Source organism: Lipophrys pholis (assembly GCF_963383615.2).
Source record: "Lipophrys pholis genome assembly, chromosome: 1".
Lineage (NCBI taxonomy): Eukaryota > Metazoa > Chordata > Actinopteri > Blenniiformes > Blenniidae > Lipophrys > Lipophrys pholis.
The window spans coordinates 42,117,526-42,137,433 of NC_137635.1; the positions used below are offsets into that span (position 1 = coordinate 42,117,526).

Here is a 19,908-nt window from a genome sequence, read left to right on the forward strand (position 1 = left end):
CACAATGACCTTAATCTGTCCATCATTTTACTGAAATATTCTGAGCACGTTGATGCGTTGTGTGTACAGTTGTCTTGCTTTTTGGATTAAATCATTTAATGCCGACAAGAAAAGCTGTGGTTGACTCGTGCTTACTGACAGTGCTGGTTGCGGTGCGTGCTGCCATGTGCAGTGCACAGTGCAAGTACATAAGCAAGCTTTAACATTTTCTAGTGTAAGAAAATGAAAAACAGCTTATCAACTTTCCCGTTGTGCGTCTAATATAACCGCTTTATGTCAGTTTGGGTTGTAGGAAGCAAGAGTGATCACTGAAGGTCTCGAGCCTAACACACGTCTTTAGCCTGAGGCAGGAAACCATAAGTACCGGGTAAAGAGCCACATGAGGAGCGCAGACAAACTACACAGTGGACAGCCTAAAAGACAGAATCAGTACCTTGTATGCCTCCACTTCAACCCCCTTAATTTCTAGTATTGCTCACGCTCCCTAAGATAAGCAAACAATATTTTTTTATGAAAGATGTTACGATGCTGGATGTCTGTTAATAAAGTCATCATTCTTTTTACGCCAACAGTTTGAGATAAGTTGATATTAATGATGTTTGCTGTATATTAGTCGACATCTGTTAACATGTTAACAATATTTACGAAATTATTCCACTTACTTAAAATCTTAACCCTCCCCTACAGGCACCATGCCCACATTTTTTTTTATAAATGCTTGTTTCCCCGACAACTAAAAGGTGAAGCAAGGATGTGTAGTACTCCCTACAAATCCAAAATCAACTTCGAAACAGTGAAGTGTTTATAATCTGAATTTGTTTTTTAAACTCCTGGTTGATGAAAACCGTCACTACAGTCGATGCTGTGGCGCCATTTAGTGGCTAAAGTTTGAACTGTCTCACAAAGAAGAGAGTCAAGCAACAATTTGGGCTTTATTAATGAGTTTAGTCAAGAGCATTTTTATGTCATGAACAGACAGAATATAAATGAACACATAGCTTCCATATCATAAGTAGAAAAAAGAGAAAGAAAGTAGTTCGGAACTGTTAAAACATTTTAAAGTCAGTGTTAGCAAAGAAATGAATATTTAAACAATGAATAAGGCATGATTATTATCATTATTATCATATTTGTTTACGTTTTTCGAGTTAGTTTACACATGAAAAAATGACATAAGCATAGATTGAGACACATATTTTCATTACATCTCTTGTTAATTAGTTTCCAAGTTACTTACAGAACAGAAAGTTACACACTAATATACTACACTAGAAGTGAAAATTACACCAGGTATGTTGGTTTCATTTCAAAACACAAACAATCTGCCAGAACCGTGACTTCACCTTCCCTCATCATCTCACTGTGAGGTTCAGGTTTAATGTGACGCCACGTCAACAGACTGCTGATGCTGCAGGAACTTCTCCCCTTTTGCAATTTTGGTCATGAACTCTGCTTTTTCCTTCATGGACTTTAGAGCCTCAATTCGTTTTTTCCATCCAGGTTTGCCTTCACTTTTCTCTCCCTCAATCAGCATGTCAATGTACTCTGGAGTGGACAGAGGGTTGGGCTTCAGTGCGATCTCTTTCAGCCTGTTCAGACACTCGGCAGACTTGGACATCAAATTCACCACCTCAGCCTGCGTCTCTTTGTAGCTCGCCTTGAGACGATCAATGATTCCCTGAACGTTTAACTTCTCTCCTTCAGCTTTCTGGTACTTCTTTTGCAGCTCATCAATGGTTCGTTTTTCTTGAACCTCCACATATGACCATCTGTACTTTTGGTTGAAGTGTACATTCCAGTAGCACTTGCCTGGACACTGTTCGCAGTATCCATTTGATCCCATTGCCCAGCAGCCATGTTTAGCCCCGTCATCAGGTATGCCACATGGGTAATGGCAGGTGACATGGCACTGCTGACAGTTGGTGATGAAGTGCCCAGTGGAGGAGATATCCTCCTGTTGGGGCTTCTTCACAGTAACATAGAACTCAAAGTCCTTGTTTCTACTGATTTCTGCCTCGTGCTCTTTGAGTATTGCCCGTGTCTCTCCGATCTCCTCCAGCTTTGCTAGCCCCAGTTTAACCTGAGTCTGCAGAGTTTCGATTGAAACTTCAAGCTGCTGCCGTTCTCTGAGCACCTCCTTGGTCAGTTTCAAGCTTTTGGTGTTTATGACATTCAGAGCATTAAAGAATCTCTTCATGCTTTTCGCCCCCATGTCCCAGAACATCTGGTCAAAACCGCCATCGTCACCACCGTCATCGTCCTCATCATCGTCACCTGTGTTGTTGGCCACTGAGGACTTGTTGTGTGCATACAGAGCTGAATTGTTGAATTTGAAGTGAATTGGCAGTCCGTCTTTTTTTGTTTTGGGACACGGGACACCTGAAGCATTGATTGCTTCCAGAACTGGTGGACGCTGACCATCTGCGAATGTCACCAGGATCCTGATGTTTTCTGCCACATCTTTGCCAAAGATTGACAGCACTGAATCAAACACATATTTCTGTGTCGCTGTCAGTCGTGCCAAGGAGGCCTGAGCTACAAAACACACAGCATCAATTTCGGTGACACCAAAATCAGAGGAGAAGAGATTACGCAGCTGCTCGACAATCTCCCTGTCTCTCTCTATGCCTCGGGTATCCCCAAACCCTGGAGTGTCCACAATGGTCAGGGAGAAGGGGATTGTAAAGTCCTCCTCGTGGTTGATTTTGTACACAGTGACCTCAGAGGTCTGGCTGTGAGCTTGTGATTTCAAGGCGTCTTCGTCAACTAACTTGAATCGAAATGCGTCCTCAAATTGAACACCAAGAATGTAATTGATCATCCCATTGATGAGAGTTGACTTTCCAGCACCAGTTGCTCCGAGGACCATGACAGTGCGATTGTGTTTGCGCGAAGGTTTTCCATAACTGAAATGCTGGCAACCATCTACATCAACTTCGTTCTTATTCAGAGGAATCACGTAAACAGGGAGAGGCCCAGAGTTTGATTTCAGCAGCCTACTTTTGTCTTTGACCGCATCACAAAGCCGCTTAGGGCTTTGGTCTCCCGAAAAGAAACTCTTTACTGCCTTCATTCTTTCTTTAAAACAGTCAGAAAAACTAAGTAAAGATTACAGAAGTTTGCTTCCACCGCTGGAAAAAGCTGAGAAAGAAAAATGAGAAAAATTACTGCCACAAATACACTCAGCTCTGGAGAAAACTAATACAGATCACAGGTTTTAATGATAAAACTAACGGAGTGAGATCAGATACCTTGAGAATGTAATTCTGGTTTTACATTTTCTGTCTCCTGTGACTTTGTTTTCAAAATTGTGGAGACATCGCCTCTGTCTGATGTGTTCAATGTTTGATAGTATAGCCTCTTATGTCTGTTCTGAGACGGAGGGAGAGAACCTGACTGCCCAGAGATCACTACAACTGCAATAATACAGTCACAGAGAAAGAAAAATCATCTATTTATTCACTAAAGACTGGGACTGCCTTACCTTTCCTGGAATGCCAAGCGGAGACAGGAACTGCTCCAGATACTGAAGAAAGCCGAAAGTCCTGCAAAAGAAGTAAAAATGCAGTTTTACTTTCCGGAGATGAAGCAATTATAATGTTACGGTTATAACTGTTTTCATATGATGTCACAAAACAGCAGTTTGCTATTTTCTATTCTCAGGGGTATGTTAAGTACACAAGATACAAGGGATGCGGGGGGGGGCTGGGGGGGGGGGGGGCAGAAGCGGTCTTTATTTCTATAGTGTGGTGTTGCTGCCATCTAGTGGTTTTAATGGCAAATGGACGCGACAGAAATGGAGTTGAAATACAACAAACCTCTGATGACAGTTGTCTGGTTCAGATTCAGAAAGTGTGGAGACTTCAATGCTGCTCGCGACTCATATCAATACCTTCAAAATGCAAAGAGGACAAAGTGTTATAGCTCCGTGAAGTCGTTAAATGAATACATTTAAAATAAGATTAGAAATGATAACAATTGTAAATAAATTGTTTATTTCTTTTTACGGGTCTCTATTTAATGCATTGTCTTTTATTTTTTCCCCCTATGTGTTTAATTTGGAAACTTTTTATTTAATAAACAAAACTGTTGCATGTTTAAATGCAACACTTTCCAACTCTTTATTCAACATTTTGTTTTGTGTTCTACCAACATTTCTTATCACTGTATTTTTATTGAGTTTTCTCAGTTGTATTTTACCATCAGAATCACTATTTAAAAATATAAGATGAATAAAAAAGTCTTAACCTGACTTAATTTGAGCGAGAGAGAGAGAGAGAGAGAGAGAGAGAGATTGCAGCTTTCAATATAAATCAAGAATGATGTATGATGATATTGTAATAAAAACAAGTTTTACAAAGTTGCAATGTGTAAAAGTATGTTTTCAATTGCAGTACAGCATAACTGACATGAAACCAATGAACAAAGTTCCTGCAACGTAATTTATTTTCTTATATTCTTTTTAAAATCTTATAACACTTTTCACAAATAGTCTGAAAGAGCATCAAAAGCTCAAAATCTAAAATCACACATGGAGAACAATGAAGATGAAAACATTTATTTCTTTTTTTAAACGAGGGGAAATAGTCCAGTAACTTACCTCTCAGTCTGCCTCAGATCAGCATGGAAGAGAGAGCCGTGCTGCAGTCGTTTCTGTGCTTCCCTTTTTATAATGGACTGACACAAATAGGCGTTACCAGTAGGAGTGTCTTTGTCCCCCACATCACGACCACCAGCCACTCCCCTGCGTGCTGAGTTCAACAGGGTCATTGTTCAGAACGTTCTATCTGTACACCAAGGCGTTTCATTCTATTTTATTCATATTCTATTGGAAATGAGTTATCACATTATGCATGTAGGCTACTGTTCTGACACATGCACAGAGCAGCAGTCAGAGTACAACGGACATTCTTGTAATATTTTTCATTTGTATTAACCACTTACAAAAAAATTTAAGTTTATTTCCACTTTAAAGGCTGCCACATTTGGAAGGAACATGCATTTGTGAAATGAGCAGCAGAGTTCAGTAGGTGAGTCTTGGTCATGAAAAATGTGCAAGAATCGGGCTTCACAAAGAAGCAGTTTTACAACAAATAAACAATATGCCTAACTCTAATCTCGTATTTTCCATACATAGTTGAGATGTGTTGACCTGCTGCAGCCTCTCTGCTTCAGGACAGAACGTGTCCAAATGTAACACTTTTTTAAAAAATCCACAATATTAAGTTACTGATGTGTTATTGTCAAAAGTCACGCATTTTCAATAACCTATTTTTCAACTGATGATAGCACAACACATGGTCAGGGGTCCTGTGGTGCTCAAAGGGGGACATACAGTCAACAGTCTGCGGGTGGTCGTAATGTTATGGCGCATCCATACGCGTTTACATGAAGTCAGGCCATTTCCGAGAAATTCCTGTCTAAAGGAAAAGGAAAGTAAACTTGTGCGCCACCTCCCCTGATCACGTAGACAGACCCAAAGTGCTCTTTTCCTCCCTACAACGACTCCATTTCCAAGAAATCAGCCATTTTCTCTCTCCGCCCAGCCTTCTGCCATGAATAACCATGAGGGGGTTGGACCTTCTCACAGAGTTTATAACGTCTGAAAACTGCAACACCCACCAGAGGGTCGCAGACGTTTCTAGAGTAAGTACTAAATGATTTGTTCTTGATGTTACAAGCTTGGCTGTATTTCTATGCTGCTGCTTCTGCTCATTTAACCATTTAACAACCACATATTATGACAGCAAAGCTTTTGTGAGTAACCCAGCATCCTAGATTTCACCTTTGGGTGTACTAATGTTAAATTGGGAGGGAAGGTAAATATGAAGTATTTTAAATGAGGCTGTTTAGGGGAAATATTAGTATTATTGTTGTAAGGATAAGTTTATCACAGGTGTTCTGTCTCTTCAAAAGATTGCAAAAGTGACTCTAAATTAATGATTCCCTGGTGTTTAATGATCATATGTATTTCAGTCTTGATGTATATTCAATTAAATAGGTAAATGTATAAAGAAATGCATGCCCTCGTATAACCGAGCAGCTCTATTGAAAACCTTGATAAGAATTAGGCTACTAGTTCACTCAAATGAAAACAAACAAATATGCCCGTCCATTAAGTTTAATCAATCAACATCCATGCATTTTCCAGCACTGATGTCGGTAACACGTTACTAAGTATCGCGTTACTAAGTATCGCGTTACGTTAATATGACCACTTTTTTCAGTAAGATTAAAGTTACTTCTTCAAGTCACTGTGCATTACAACTGCAGCGTCCCGCAGAACGGGGCGCCTTTAACCAGGCCTTTAACACACACACACACACACACACACACACACACACACACACACACACACACACACACACACACACACACACACACACACACACACACACACACACACACACAGATAAAGAGCCTGACTCAGTTTGACTCGGTCTGTTTGACAGTGCAGCAGCAGCAGAAGCAGCAGCAGCAGCAGAAGCAGCAGCAGCAGCACAAGGTGAGGAGCTTCACTCAATGGCATGACAAATCAATAAATGTATAAATAATAAACAAATTGATCATTTGAAGTTGTTTCTCCCACTATCTCTTACACACATGTCCACATCAATAACACGTCTTCATGATTTTGTGCTGTGAGTATAATACAGTTTTTGTAACTAACCATAGTGTGTCGGCCCACAGTCCACTGCTGCTTTCAAACATGTGTCTGTCTGTGTCTCAGTGAAAGGGGTTGTGTATAAGTTATAGTTATCTATTTATAACATGGAAAAAGTGTATATGTGAGTGAGTATGTCTAAAAACTCTCTCTAACAGTGTGCTCAAGTAACACAAAAGAACATGAACCAACAGAACTTGAGTAAAAAGACACATTGGCGGGATCCTGAGGAACTGGTAACACTGTTTGTACAATGTCTTTGCCCAATAAAAGTTTTTCATCCTGATTACCAGTAATTTATGAGTGAAAAGAACAATGTTCCAACAATGTTTGATGTCACATAAATCAGACATCTAAAGTATGTTCACAGATATGAATTAACACACAGTACTGTTTGTATTTCAGGGATCGACAGATGGATCCTGAAGCCAGCAGAACGATAGAGATGGCAGCCCTCGGCCGGCCTTTTGGCCTTGGTATGCTGTACGACTGCCGCCAAGACTTACTGGTCCCAGGTAAGAATGTCACACGAATATGCAGAACTGAAGTGTTTGAAACAAACTACAGCTTTGACTCTGGAATATTGAGTTCATGAACTGTAAACTGAACGTGACAATGATGAACAACATGTCTTCATCCATCAATTACAATTTGACTTACTTTTCATTTGATGTCAGTACAATTGCTTTGTATTCACTGTGTTTTTCTCAAGCATTATGTTGCCACACATAACTACATAACTACAGTGCCACATTGTGCTTTTCTGCCTCTGGCTCCCTCTGGTGGACATACACGTGAACTTGACTCCAGCATCCACTTTGTATTCTCAGCATTGCACAGGGAAAAAACAAAAAATGTTCAACCCATCAATGATCTTGGTTCCGAATTGATACAGATCTAGCAAATAAAAGTCGGCAACATTTTTGTCATTCTGTAAATTAAAAAAATATCTCCACACATTACATTTGCTCCTCCTTCCCGGATGAGCTGCTCTTCACATGTCAAGTTACCATACATGGTCACTTTTTCTGATTTATTTAAAAACTGTTAACAGTTGATAACAATGACAGAACACGTCACCATTATGATCAAACTTTTTTTTTTTTTTTTTTGCCGTTCAATGATCCCACGCTGTGATCAGGCTGACAGAGGAAAGCTTTTTGAAGACATCCAGTGAGAATTTTCTATTTAAAGACTTTCTGTAAGCAACACATTGTGAAATATAAACATATATATTTCATTAAAATGTTGATGAAGTCTTTTACTTGAGACACTGCAGCAAGGACCATATGTGGGGAATCCCTCTGGTTACCCCCTTTATTATTGTTATCATTCTTATTCTTATTCTTGTTCTTATTGCACAAATTGGAACCCTTGCAATAGGAGCTGAGAATCTCTGCAATTCTCTTGTGAATAAATGGCTCATGATCAAGCAAAAACAAAGATTTATAACAGAATGACACAGAATATAAAAAAGATTTCTTACCCACTTGGAATCCTTTCCACACATTTCCCAGTTATTTATCATGTGCTTACAAAGAGCCAATTTTTTAAAATGAGTTTGAAATTAGTCATTTGAATCATACTGAGAAACACAAAAAAGGGTGTTTCACTCTTCTCAACATTCACAAGCTGAGACTACAACCAAGTGCAGACTGAAGCTGTGACAAATACACAATTAAAAGAATCAGTAAGGTAAAACTAACCTGTCATATAAGCTTATTTATATTTTGGGTTGATTGGTGGCTTTTAACTGGATGAAGGTGTGAACAGTAACTCTGGCCAGAAAACTGTTATAAAATAACTCCTCGATTCCCATTACAACTAACATTTTAATACCGTAATTGTATCTTGCTGTAGATTGGGTTGTATTGACTTCAGTCCCCTGCAACCACAGTTTGGATAATTAATGTGCATATGGAAAATCGATGAATGGATCGTTTGCATAGATCAGGGGTGTCAAACTCAGATCCTCGTGGGCCACAGCCCTGCACGTTTTCAATGTCTCCCTCCCCTGAATGTCCTGATGGTTCATCACCACATTCAGCACAAAGCCAGATAACGAGCTGCTCATTGCAATCAGCTGTGTTGAAGCTGGGAGACATGCAAAACGTGCAGGGCTGCGGCCCTCGAGGCCTGGAGTTCGACACGTGTGGCATAGATTATGAAATTTCATTTATTACATTTTTCACAGTTTCTAGTATTGGATAGAATGTATGATAATTGAATAATTCCCAGTTGTACTATCTATCAATAAAAGTTGCACCATCTCCTCTTATTTTGACAGGAATGACCCTATGGGACCGCGATGACCTTGAGAAAGATACAAGAGATAGACCGAAACCTAACAGTGACTTTGAGATAGTTGCATCTGAATCAATCGAAGATAAATCATCAGCCCTGAATGTTGAAGCATCTCTTAAGGCGAGTTTCTTGTCTGGACTGATACAGGTCGAGGGATCAGCCAAATATCTAAATGATCAACGGACATCCAGCAGCCAGGCCAGAGTAACACTGAAGTACAAAACAACAACAAAGTTCCAGGAGCTGTCAATGAATCACCTTGGAAGAGGCAATGTGAAGCATCCATATGTTTTTGACAAAGGCATAGCAACACATGTAGTCACAGGTATACTCTATGGGGCTCAAGCCTTCTTTCTGTTTGACCGTGAGATCTCTCAAAATGAAAATCATCAAGATATTCAGGGAAACCTGAAGGTGGTGATCAAGAAAATCCCCCTCCTTGCTATTGAGGGTGAAGGGTCCCTGAAAATGGAAGACAAGGACAAAGTGAACACTGACAAATTTTCCTGCAAATTCCACGGAGACTTTTGTCTTCAGCACACTCCAACGTCCTTTCAGGATGCGATTGAAGTCTACCGAAGCCTGCCAAAATTACTGGGAGCCAATGGAGAAAATGCTGTTCCAGTGAAGGTCTGGCTCTTGCCCCTGACGAGTTTAGATTCCACCGCCGCTAAACTTGTGCGTCAGATAAGCATAAGGTTGGTTCAGGAAGCGCAGAGTGTCCTGGAGGACTTCGGTGAGCTCGAAATGAGGTGCAATGACGCAATGAAAACTGCCACTGCACAGCAGTTCCCTCAGATCTGCAAAAACCTGAAAAGTTTCAAAGAGATGTGCTCAGAGTTCAAACTTGATTTTCAACGAACCTTAGCAAAGAAGCTTCCATTAATCAGAGGAGGAGGAGAAGAGGAGTCTGATCTTGCGGCAATCCTGAAGAAGAGACATTCGTCTCCATTCAACAGCAAAAACCTGACGGAGTGGATGGATTGCAAAGAGAAAGAGATACGCATCTTGAAATCTTTCACCAATATGATGAAAAACACCAAGGTGATCCCATCTCAAAGTGGTTTGCATGAAGAAGTCTTCAGCGTGGAACATGCGCTATGCTTTGTTTTCACCTCTCTGGGAGGTGCCGAGCCGTACCTCTCAGCTCTGTCAAACTATCTGAAAGGAGCAAGCAAACCTGAGGATCAAAATCCACACACTCATGACATAGAGAGGGACCAGTGGTACCTTTCAAACAAAGTGGCTGATCAAATGAGGACGAAAGCAAAGCTCTTCAGTGACTTTGCTGACGCCAACAGAGAGAACGAGAACATAAAGTTCCTGACAGTGGGCATATCAAATGACACGCACAAGGGTTCCAGCATTTACCTTTATAAAGGCGGCTTCCCTGCTAGTGAAGACTTTGAGCCTCCTTCAAAGCCTGAAGCTGTGACAGCAGCTGACATAAGCCACAACAGCGTGACACTGAAGATCTCTCCTCCCAGATTCGGAGCAGAAAACGTCACGTCCTACGCTGTTGAATACTGCGTCAGCGGAGAGGAAGAGTGGGAACAAAAGACCGAGTCAAAAGCTGACGAAGTCACAGTGAGAGATCTGAGACCGAACACGGAGTATGCGTTCAGGTGCAGAGCGGCGACCTCAGTGGGTGTTGGACCCGCCAACATGGTCAGTGAATCCGTTAAAACGTTACCTTGCAGTCCTCCTGGAGAACTTCAAGTGGAATCCAACTCACGTGAGATATCTGCCAAGTGGGAGAAACCAGCGGAGCTTGGACAAGACGTTGTGATACTGAGCTACATCGTGGAGTACGCAAAGAAATCCAAAGGCGAAGAAGTGAAAGATCTCCAGTGGAAACAGATGATGGCGACAGGTGAAAAGGCAGTGATTTCAGAGCTTCAGACGGAGACGGAATACGCAGTCAAGGTCACATGTGACTGCGGTGTTGATGGGAGAAGCAGAGAAAGCGCCACTGTTAACGTTTGCACAACGAAGCGCGAGTTTGCACGTCTTGCTGAATACCTGAAACATATTGGCAAGATGACAAAGTCAAGCTCGCCTCCAGTTTACAAACTACCTCTGGAAGAAGAGGATTTGGATATAGATGGCTGCAGGTGGTTTAACTTCGGCAGAGAGAGCATGAGGCAGAATCGGACAATCATGCTTCTTGGGGCGACCGGATCAGGGAAGTCAACTCTCATCAATGGAATGATAAACTTCATTGTTGGAGTGGAGTGGAAGGACACTTTCAGATTTGAGATAGTTACAGAAGATCAGTCCAAATCACAAGCTCACAGCCAGACCTCTGAGGTCACTGTGTACAAGATCAACCACCAAGATGGATTTAAAGTCCCCTTCTCCCTGACCATTGTGGACACTCCAGGGTTTGGAGACACGAGAGGTGTGGCAAGAGACAAGGAGATCACAGAACAGATCCGAAAGCTTTTCACATCTGTTAATGGAGTCAGTGAGATTGATGCATTGTGTTTTGTGACCCAGGCCGCTCTCGCACGGTTAACCGCCACGCAGAAGTACGTGTTCGACTCGGTGCTCTCCATTTTTGGCAAAGACGTGGCAGAAAACATTGAGATGCTGGTGACTTTCGCTGATGGCAAGCAGCCACCAGTGCTTGAGGCAATAAATGTCTCTGGTGTCCCATGTCCTAAGAATGAGCTCGGACTCCCAGTTCACTTCAAGTTCAATAACTCAGCTCTGTTCGCAAGCAACTGCCACACAGACAATGACGACGATTCAGAAGATGAAGAAAACACCTTTGATGAGATGTTCTGGAAAATGGGGGCCAAAAGTATGGAGAAGTTCTTCACTGCTTTGGATAAAATGAACACCAAAAGCTTGCTCATGACTAAGGAGGTCTTGAAAGAAAGGAAGCAGCTGGAAACGGTCATTGAAGGTCTGCAGCCACAAGTTAAAGCTGGACTGGCGCAGCTTGAAAAAATCAAGTCGACAAAAGAGAAGATCAAAGAGCACGAAACGGTCATGACCTCAAATGAAAACTTTCAGATTGAAGTCGATATCATTAAGCCGGTCAAGAAGCAGCTGACAGACCCAGGGGTGTATATCACCAACTGCCAGAGGTGTTCAATAACGTGCCACTATCCGTGTGGAATCAAAAATGATCATGAAAAACGTGGCTGCGCATCAATGGATAACAATGGGATGTGCACTGTGTGCCCTGGAAAATGCGTCTGGAATGTGCATTTCAACCAGACGTACAAGTGGGAGTACGTCCCAATGAAAGAGAAGCAGACTCTGCAAGAACTGAAGAGCAAATACGAAAGGGCTACGGAGGAGAAGATGACCGTTCAGCAAGTGATTGAAAGGCAGGAGGAGGAGATTCTTCAACTCCAGGACCTGATTGTGAGCATGATGGACCAGTCAGCCTGCTGTATAAGCCGCCTGCAGGAGATCGCCCTGAGGCCCAACCCTCTCTCCACTCCAGAGTATATCGACATGATGATCGATGGAGAAAAAGCAGAGGCCAAACCCGGCTACAAGGCTCGGATTCATTCCCTAGAAGGAATGAGGGAGAGGGCAAAACTCATCGCCAAAGTGTCTCAACGAGACAAACTTTCGAAATCAGATGATGAATTGCTGCAGGAAAGGCAGAAAAAGAAAGAAAAGAAAGGCATGTTGAAGAAATTTGTGAATTTCTTTGGTTTTGACTGAAGAGTCAGATCAAGCTGTGCCGGCCTGCATAGATGATTGCAGCACTCCGACGTGATATCAGTCAAATCAGTTAACGTAACAGGAATCATACCAACGTTCTAACAAAAGGAATTCTGTCTGAGATTAACAAAATATCTATTTTCTATTCTGTTGCATTTTTATTAACATCAAACTTACTTTTTTTCTGTCAGAAACCTCATTTGTTTGTCAAATAACTAAGCATGTTTATACATAATCCAATGACCATATATGGATATTATGTCAAGAGCAGTGCGATCTTAATGTGTTTTCTTCAACATCTATTGTTGTTTATCATGTGGAGTCTCGTTATGTGAATCAAAGCCACTCAGATTATTCAAATCATCAGTTGTTTTGTTTTTGTTTTGATATGACAAACAAACTTTAGATAATTAGTGAGATTCTGCTGGAACATATAATCAGTTAGGCTACTGATCATTTCTCACTGTTAATTTGTATGGTTGATGCTAATATGAAGGTTAAAGCTGAGATATATCGTGTTAAGTATAGTTAAGCAGTCTCTGTCTGATGTGTTCGTGTGTGGAAATTTTACTCTGTTGTGCTGAACTATATGTAATAAATATAATCAATAAGTTCTGATGTTTTTATTCTGTTTTAAGTGGTTTACTTTTACATTCTCGACATATAAAACAGTTAATGCATTTATAATGCACACCATCCTTAGTTATGAATATAATAAAGATCAAAACTATAATCTTCCATTGTTGGTAAATTTATTAATTCCACTGGTACTTTTTCTATTGAGTACAGTTATTTACCTCAAACAGTCTTAACATTTAAGATGTTGCCCTGCCATTAAATTTCATATTAATCACAACTCAATAAACAAATTGAGAATAAATCTAACATACATTAAACGTACAGAAGTCTTAAGTCTAAAATTTCAACCCTGTGAGGTTTTTTTTTTAAGGGGGATAAATTGTCAGAAAGTGAAAATAATAACACCATAATGTAGCATTTAACAAATCTGCAGGAAGTGTGTACAATTGCTCAAAGTTATTTATATTTATTGACTTATAACTCGTGTCTTAAAGGGGTATGTTTCTCTAAGAGGTTACAAAATGTAAATTAAACATTTACTATTCAGTGCAACTGTGTCTCATTTGTTATTTGCAACAAAAGCTTAAAGAAAAAAGGTTCCACCTTGTATTGAAAACATTTTAAGGACCATTTAAATTGTGAAACACTGAATTAAAGCTGCAGCAACATAAATTCATGTAAATTAATCGTTTTACTATTAAAAAAAAAAAAAGCAAGATGAGGGATCGCAGGAGGTCTTTATTAATTTTTAGAGCGACAGAAAGCACAGCGAGTCAAAATCTAAACTGCCTCAAGGTCAGAACCAACAGTCACTCTCTACAGACGTGGATCAATAATAAAAAAAACATTTAAACAGCTCTGCAGCACAATGTCTCTGAACAAATGGTTTTGAGGGGTTTGGTCACAAGTGTTTATGCTCATGGATAGAGCATTAAAAAGAAATAATATATATAAATATGCTATGATCAAAAATTGTAGAAAAAAAAAGGACCTGCTTCACAAACTGTGAAAACAAGAGACTTTAAATAAAAACTACTTTTTTCCAACACTTAAACATGCCATCAACTTAAAAAAAAAAACCATGCCTGCTTGAATGAGATCAGTAAAATCTCACTACGACACATTATTCATTCCGTTTGAAGCTCCAGATGTGGCTCAACTGTAAAAGCATCTAGAAATGCCCCTTATCTAACATGTTTGTGGTTTCTTCTAATTTGAACCAAAGTGATAGTTTTCTCTTTGGACCCCGCCTCCTCCGTGACACAGATGCTCTCTTTTCTCTCATCTTTTGTCTCATGAGATAATTCCCAGCAGAGGACTGATATTTTCATGTTACCAGACTCAACAACCCCAAACAGCCACTCAGCTAAACTTCAGTTAAAATACGAGCTTTGATGCAGAGCTGGTCGAAAATACTATCAAGGTTTCTTTATGAATTCACACAAGCTTTAGTGACGTTTTTTCCTTGGATGCATTTCAAACAAAACACAATTTTTAAAACACTTCTCTTGAAATGTTTTCCTTTTTCTTTGGGGGGGGGGGGGGGGTCTTTGACATGCATTACAACAAACAGTATCGTACGTGAAGCACGTATATATAAGCCGTATGAAATACATGTGATATACACAAAGAGGTTCATGTCTTTCATTGTTTTACACTGGACTACTTCAACCTCAACAGCAGGAATACTGTAACAAGATGATTCAACTTCTGACATCTCTCTCCAGCTGCCACATCAACAGTTTGAGTGTAACAAAAAAAAACAACAACAAGAAAAAGTTCCAAAAACATACAAATAAAACACAGAGCTGAGGTTCTTACTTTTTCGACCGCAACAATATACCTTTAGCTTCATAACGCTGACAACAGTTGTCTGTTAGACTGCCATGGAAAATATTAGCAAGTAGTTCAATGGTCCCAAAAGCAACTAGTGGCGAATATGTAAAAGTTAACGAAACGCAACAATGGAAGGTTGTTTGTGTCTGTGACCAGTAACACATATTATCAAACAGTTGATGAAAAGCCACCACACATTTGCAATTTAAATACATAAAAAAAAAAAAAAAAAAAAAGAAGCATCAAGTATTACAGTGCAACACAAACACTCAGCTGGTTTAGCTGAAAATGAATTCTAGGATATGTCAAGCATTTCCCATTATAAGCATGTATTATTATTATTATTATTATTATCATTATTATTATCATTTTATGTCTAAAGAAAAGCTGCCAAAGAAAAAATACTGTTTTTCCTTCAGTACCAATCACAGGTTCATGTACACTTGTGTCTTCCTCAGTCATGACACACTACAGATAAACAACTTAGCATTTCTCTTCCCAGTGCACCTTCACAATGCACTGAGGTCTGGCGGTTTTGGCCTTGAGTCGTCCCTGATATCTGATCCAACTAACCAGTGAGCAGGTAGCAGCTCCAGAGTGTTTTAGGTCAGGTGAACTGACAACAAAGTTGCTTATAAAGGATTAAAAGGTTATCAATGTGATTTAATATGGAACCAGATTAGGAGGCGGTGAAATCATTTCATCCTTTATTCCTACATTATCCAAATTAAGGTCACAGGGAGCTGGTGTCTCTACCAAGTAGTTAGAATGTAAAACCAGTACAGGTCACCAGGTAATCTCAGTGCCAACACAGGTCTAACACAAAGACAGAAAAAAAAGTTCACTGCCACACCTAAAGGTATTTTGATGTCAGTGTCAACAACAAATATTCCACTTACCCCACACTCCCTTGTTTAAAAAAAACTGTTAACATACTTTTAAAATCTGCGAGTAGCTAAAACAACAGCCATGCGCAATAACAGATGAATGTTTCATTGTTCACCTGCAGGTCCAGAGACTCCTGCCTGGAAGAAGCCCACCGCTGTGACTCTGACTGTCTTCATCACAGCTGGTGTCCTGTTTGCTTTGTTCTGGTCCACCGCTCATTGCGGTGCAGATGCCTGTCAAGGGTTTTTCCAGAAAGAGCCACTGCCACAGTCACTGGTCAGTGTCTTAAAAGAAATACATGAGATACAGTTGACAGAACAATTTTCAACATTTCGACGTTACCATTTAATCTTCTTTGTTTTTTTTTGTTTTTTTTGTTTGTTTTTTTGCCTTGCATAATGCATAGAAATTACATGTATCATGTGTCAGACAGATAATTTTATTTCAAGTTTAACTCACAGCTTCAAAAGTAGAAACATTGCTGTAAATGGATGTACAATAATCACAGCAGGCGTAAACACTGTGTATCAATTAAAAATAGCAACAATAATAACTGTTGTATTCATCTGTTTTGTATGCTTTTCTGCAGAAAATTGACTGGGACAGAAAAATTCCAGTGTGGCCTCAGGAAGAGGAGGCGCGTATGGAGGTGCTGAACATCGTCCAGAAGCCGAAAACATTGCCTCCAACTGTATTAACTGCACTTCTGGAAGACTGTCAGCCTGAATATCACATTACCTCTGATTTTGTGCACTAACTGTCTGTGCTCCAAAGTCAATTTGGACTTTGTGATACCTTTAGATCTTGTGGGAGCAGGTCAGAAGAGGTCACAGGAAGTATTTCCAGGATCACTTTGCACAATCTGACTGAGAGTTTTTGAGCCAGAAGAAGCAGGACAAGCGGCTCTCTGATGAGCTTTGTTTAGATGCTACTTAAAAACAGACTTAAAGAAAACATGGATCAGCATTTTTGTATCCAGGTGACAGCAAGCTAGATTGGAATCAAGAATTCATGAGAGTTCATGGCTTCCATTTGTCAAGAGCTAAAGAGGAAGTTGGTTGCCATTATTACAAACCCATAAAAATCCACAGAAGCTTCAAATGATGTTTACTTCCTCTTTTGTGCTGACAATGTGTGCTGTTATAAATGTTTCTGTAGCAGAGTGAGGAGAGGTGTTTAGAAGTGCTACAATGTTTGATGATGATGATGATTATGATGATGATAATGATGATGATGATGATGATGATGATGATGGTGGTGACGAAGAAGAAGAAGAAGAAGAAGAAGAAGAAGAAGAAGAAGAAGAAGAATGTTTGTACAATTAGACAAAGGTGTCTTCTTTATTTTGAATGCTGCCTTTATGGTCGGACACAGCTCTGTAAGATATGAAGTAGTTCACAATGACCTTAATCTGTCCATCATTTTACTGAAATATTCTGAGCACGTTGATGCGTTGTGTGTACAGTTGTCTTGCTTTTTGGATTAAATCATTTAATGCCAACAAAAAAAGCTGTGGTTGACTCGTGCTTACTGACAGTGCTGGTTGCGGTGCGTGCTGCCATGTGCAGTGCACAGTGCAAGTACATAAGCAAGCTTTAACATTTTCTAGTGTAAGAAAATGAAAAACAGCTTATCAACTTTCCCGTTGTGCGTCTAATATAACCGCTTTATGTCAGTTTGGGTTGTAGGAAGCAAGAGTGATCACTGAAGGTCTCGAGCCTAACACACGTCTTTAGCCTGAGGCAGGAAACCATAAGTACCGGGTAAAGAGCCACATGAGGAGCGCAGACAAACTACACAGTGGACAGCCTAAAAGACAGAATCAGTACCTTGTATGCCTCCACTTCAACCCCCTTAATTTCTAGTATTGCTCACGCTCCCTAAGATAAGCAAACAATATTTTTTTATGAAAGATGTTACGATGCTGGATGTCTGTTAATAAAGTCATCATTCTTTTTACGCCAACAGTTTGAGATAGGTTGATATTAATGATGTTTGCTGTATATTAGTCGACATCTGTTAACATGTTAACAATATTTACGAAATTATTCCACTTACTTAAAATCTTAACCCTCCCCTACAGACACCATGCACACATTTCTTTATAAATGCTTGTTTCCCCGACAACTAAAAGGTGAAGCAAGGATGTGTAGTACTCCCTACAAATCCAAAATCAACTTCGAAACAGTGAAGTGTTTATAATCTGAATTTGTTTTTTAAACTCCTGGTTGATGAAAACCGTCACTACAGTCGATGCTGTGGCGCCATTTAGTGGCTAAAGTTTGAACTGTCTCACAAAGAAGAGAGTCAAGCAACAATTTGGGCTTTATTAATGAGTTTAGTCAAGAGCATGTTTATGTCATGAACAGACAGAATATAAATGAACACATAGCTTCCATATCATAAGTAGAAAAAAGAGAAAGAAAGTAGTTCGGAACTGTTAAAACATTTTAAACTCAGTGTTAGCAAAGAAATGAATATTTAAACAATGAATAAGGCATGATTATTATCATTATTATCATATTTGTTTACGTTTTTCGAGTTAGTTTACACATGAAAAAATGACATAAGCATAGATTGAGACACATATTTTCATTACATCTCTTGTTAATTAGTTTCCAAGTTACTTACAGAACAGAAAGTTACACACTAATATACTACACTAGAAGTGAAAATTACACCAGGTATGTTGGTTTCATTTCAAAACACAAACAATCTGCCAGAACCGTGACTTCACCTTCCCTCATCATCTCACTGTGAGGTTCAGGTTTAATGTGACGCCACGTCAACAGACTGCTGATGGCGGTTTTGGCCTCGAGTCGTCCCTGATATCTGATCCAACTAACCAGTGAGCAGGTAGCAGCTCCAGAGTGTTTTAGGTCAGGTGAACTGACAACAAAGTTGCTTATAAAGGATTAAAAGGTTATCAATGTGATTTAATATGGAACCAGATTAGGAGGCGGTGAAATCATTTCATCCTTTATTCCTACATTATCCAAATTAAGGTCACAGGGAGCTGGTGTCTCTACCAAGTAGTTAGAATGTAAAACCAGTACAGGTCACCAGGTAATCTCAGTGCCAACACAGGTCTAACACAAAGACAGAAAAAAAAGTTCACTGCCACACCTAAAGGTATTTTGATGTCAGTGTCAACAACAAATATTCCACTTACCCCACACTCCCTTGTTTAAAAAAAACTGTTAACATACTTTTAAAATCTGCGAGTAGCTAAAACAACAGCCATGCGCAATAACAGATGAATGTTTCATTGTTCACCTGCAGGTCCAGAGACTCCTGCCTGGAAGAAGCCCACCGCTGTGACTCTGACTGTCTTCATCACAGCTGGTGTCCTGTTTGCTTTGTTCTGGTCCACCGCTCATTGCGGTGCAGATGCCTGTCAAGGGTTTTTCCAGAAAGAGCCACTGCCACAGTCACTGGTCAGTGTCTTAAAAGAAATACATGAGATACAGTTGACAGAACAATTTTCAACATTTCGACGTTACCATTTAATCTTCTTTGTTTTTTTTTGTTTTTTTTGTTTGTTTTTTTGCCTTGCATAATGCATAGAAATTACATGTATCATGTGTCAGACAGATAATTTTATTTCAAGTTTAACTCACAGCTTCAAAAGTAGAAACATTGCTGTAAATGGATGTACAATAATCACAGCAGGCGTAAACACTGTGTATCAATTAAAAATAGCAACAATAATAACTGTTGTATTCATCTGTTTTGTATGCTTTTCTGCAGAAAATTGACTGGGACAGAAAAATTCCAGTGTGGCCTCAGGAAGAGGAGGCGCGTATGGAGGTGCTGAACATCGTCCAGAAGCCGAAAACATTGCCTCCAACTGTATTAACTGCACTTCTGGAAGACTGTCAGCCTGAATATCACATTACCTCTGATTTTGTGCACTAACTGTCTGTGCTCCAAAGTCAATTTGGACTTTG

At 39.9% G+C, this 19,908-nt stretch overlaps 2 protein-coding genes across 4 annotated transcripts; one reads left to right on the forward strand and one right to left on the reverse strand.

Annotated features, from left to right (window-relative positions):
* Positions 1 to 914: 914 nt before the first annotated feature.
* On the reverse strand, positions 915 to 16,158 carry LOC308120124 (uncharacterized protein). The gene is made up of 5 exons (XM_080480549.1): positions 16,074 to 16,158; positions 4,601 to 4,751; positions 3,819 to 3,892; positions 3,485 to 3,545; positions 915 to 3,141 (listed from the first exon to the last, which is right to left on the reverse strand). Exon 5 carries the CDS (start codon positions 3,071 to 3,073, stop codon positions 1,376 to 1,378), a length of 1,698 nt encoding a protein of 565 aa, XP_080336675.1. The 5' UTR covers positions 3,074 to 3,141; positions 3,485 to 3,545; positions 3,819 to 3,892; positions 4,601 to 4,751; positions 16,074 to 16,158; the 3' UTR covers positions 915 to 1,375.
* On the forward strand, positions 5,630 to 13,279 carry LOC308120107 (uncharacterized protein). Of its 3 annotated transcripts, none has more exons than XM_080480515.1 (4): positions 5,630 to 5,646; positions 6,453 to 6,505; positions 7,070 to 7,179; positions 8,952 to 13,279. In XM_080480515.1, the coding sequence occupies exons 3-4, from the start codon at positions 7,080 to 7,082 to the stop codon at positions 12,653 to 12,655; spliced, it is 3,804 nt and encodes a 1,267-aa protein (XP_080336641.1). In that variant the 5' UTR covers positions 5,630 to 5,646; positions 6,453 to 6,505; positions 7,070 to 7,079; the 3' UTR covers positions 12,656 to 13,279. The 3 variants fall into 3 exon arrangements, with proteins under 3 accessions (XP_080336641.1, XP_080336642.1, XP_080336643.1); XM_080480516.1 differs by having other exon boundaries at positions 6,458 to 6,505; positions 8,952 to 13,271; XM_080480517.1 differs by lacking the exons at positions 5,630 to 5,646; positions 6,453 to 6,505 and adding an exon at positions 6,854 to 6,900 and having other exon boundaries at positions 8,952 to 13,271.
* Positions 16,159 to 19,908: the final 3,750 nt, after the last annotated feature.

Excerpts from the sequence above, each read along its gene's own strand:
- LOC308120107 (XM_080480515.1), top strand. The coding sequence starts at position 7,080 with ATGGATCCTGAAGCCAGCAGAACGATAGAGATGGCAGCCCTCGGCCGG. Across the intron at positions 7,180-8,951 it reads CCAAGACTTACTGGTCCCAG|GAATGACCCTATGGGACCGC; the intron begins GTAAGAATGTCA and ends TTATTTTGACAG.
- LOC308120124 (XM_080480549.1), bottom strand. The coding sequence starts at position 3,073 with ATGAAGGCAGTAAAGAGTTTCTTTTCGGGAGACCAAAGCCCTAAGCGG.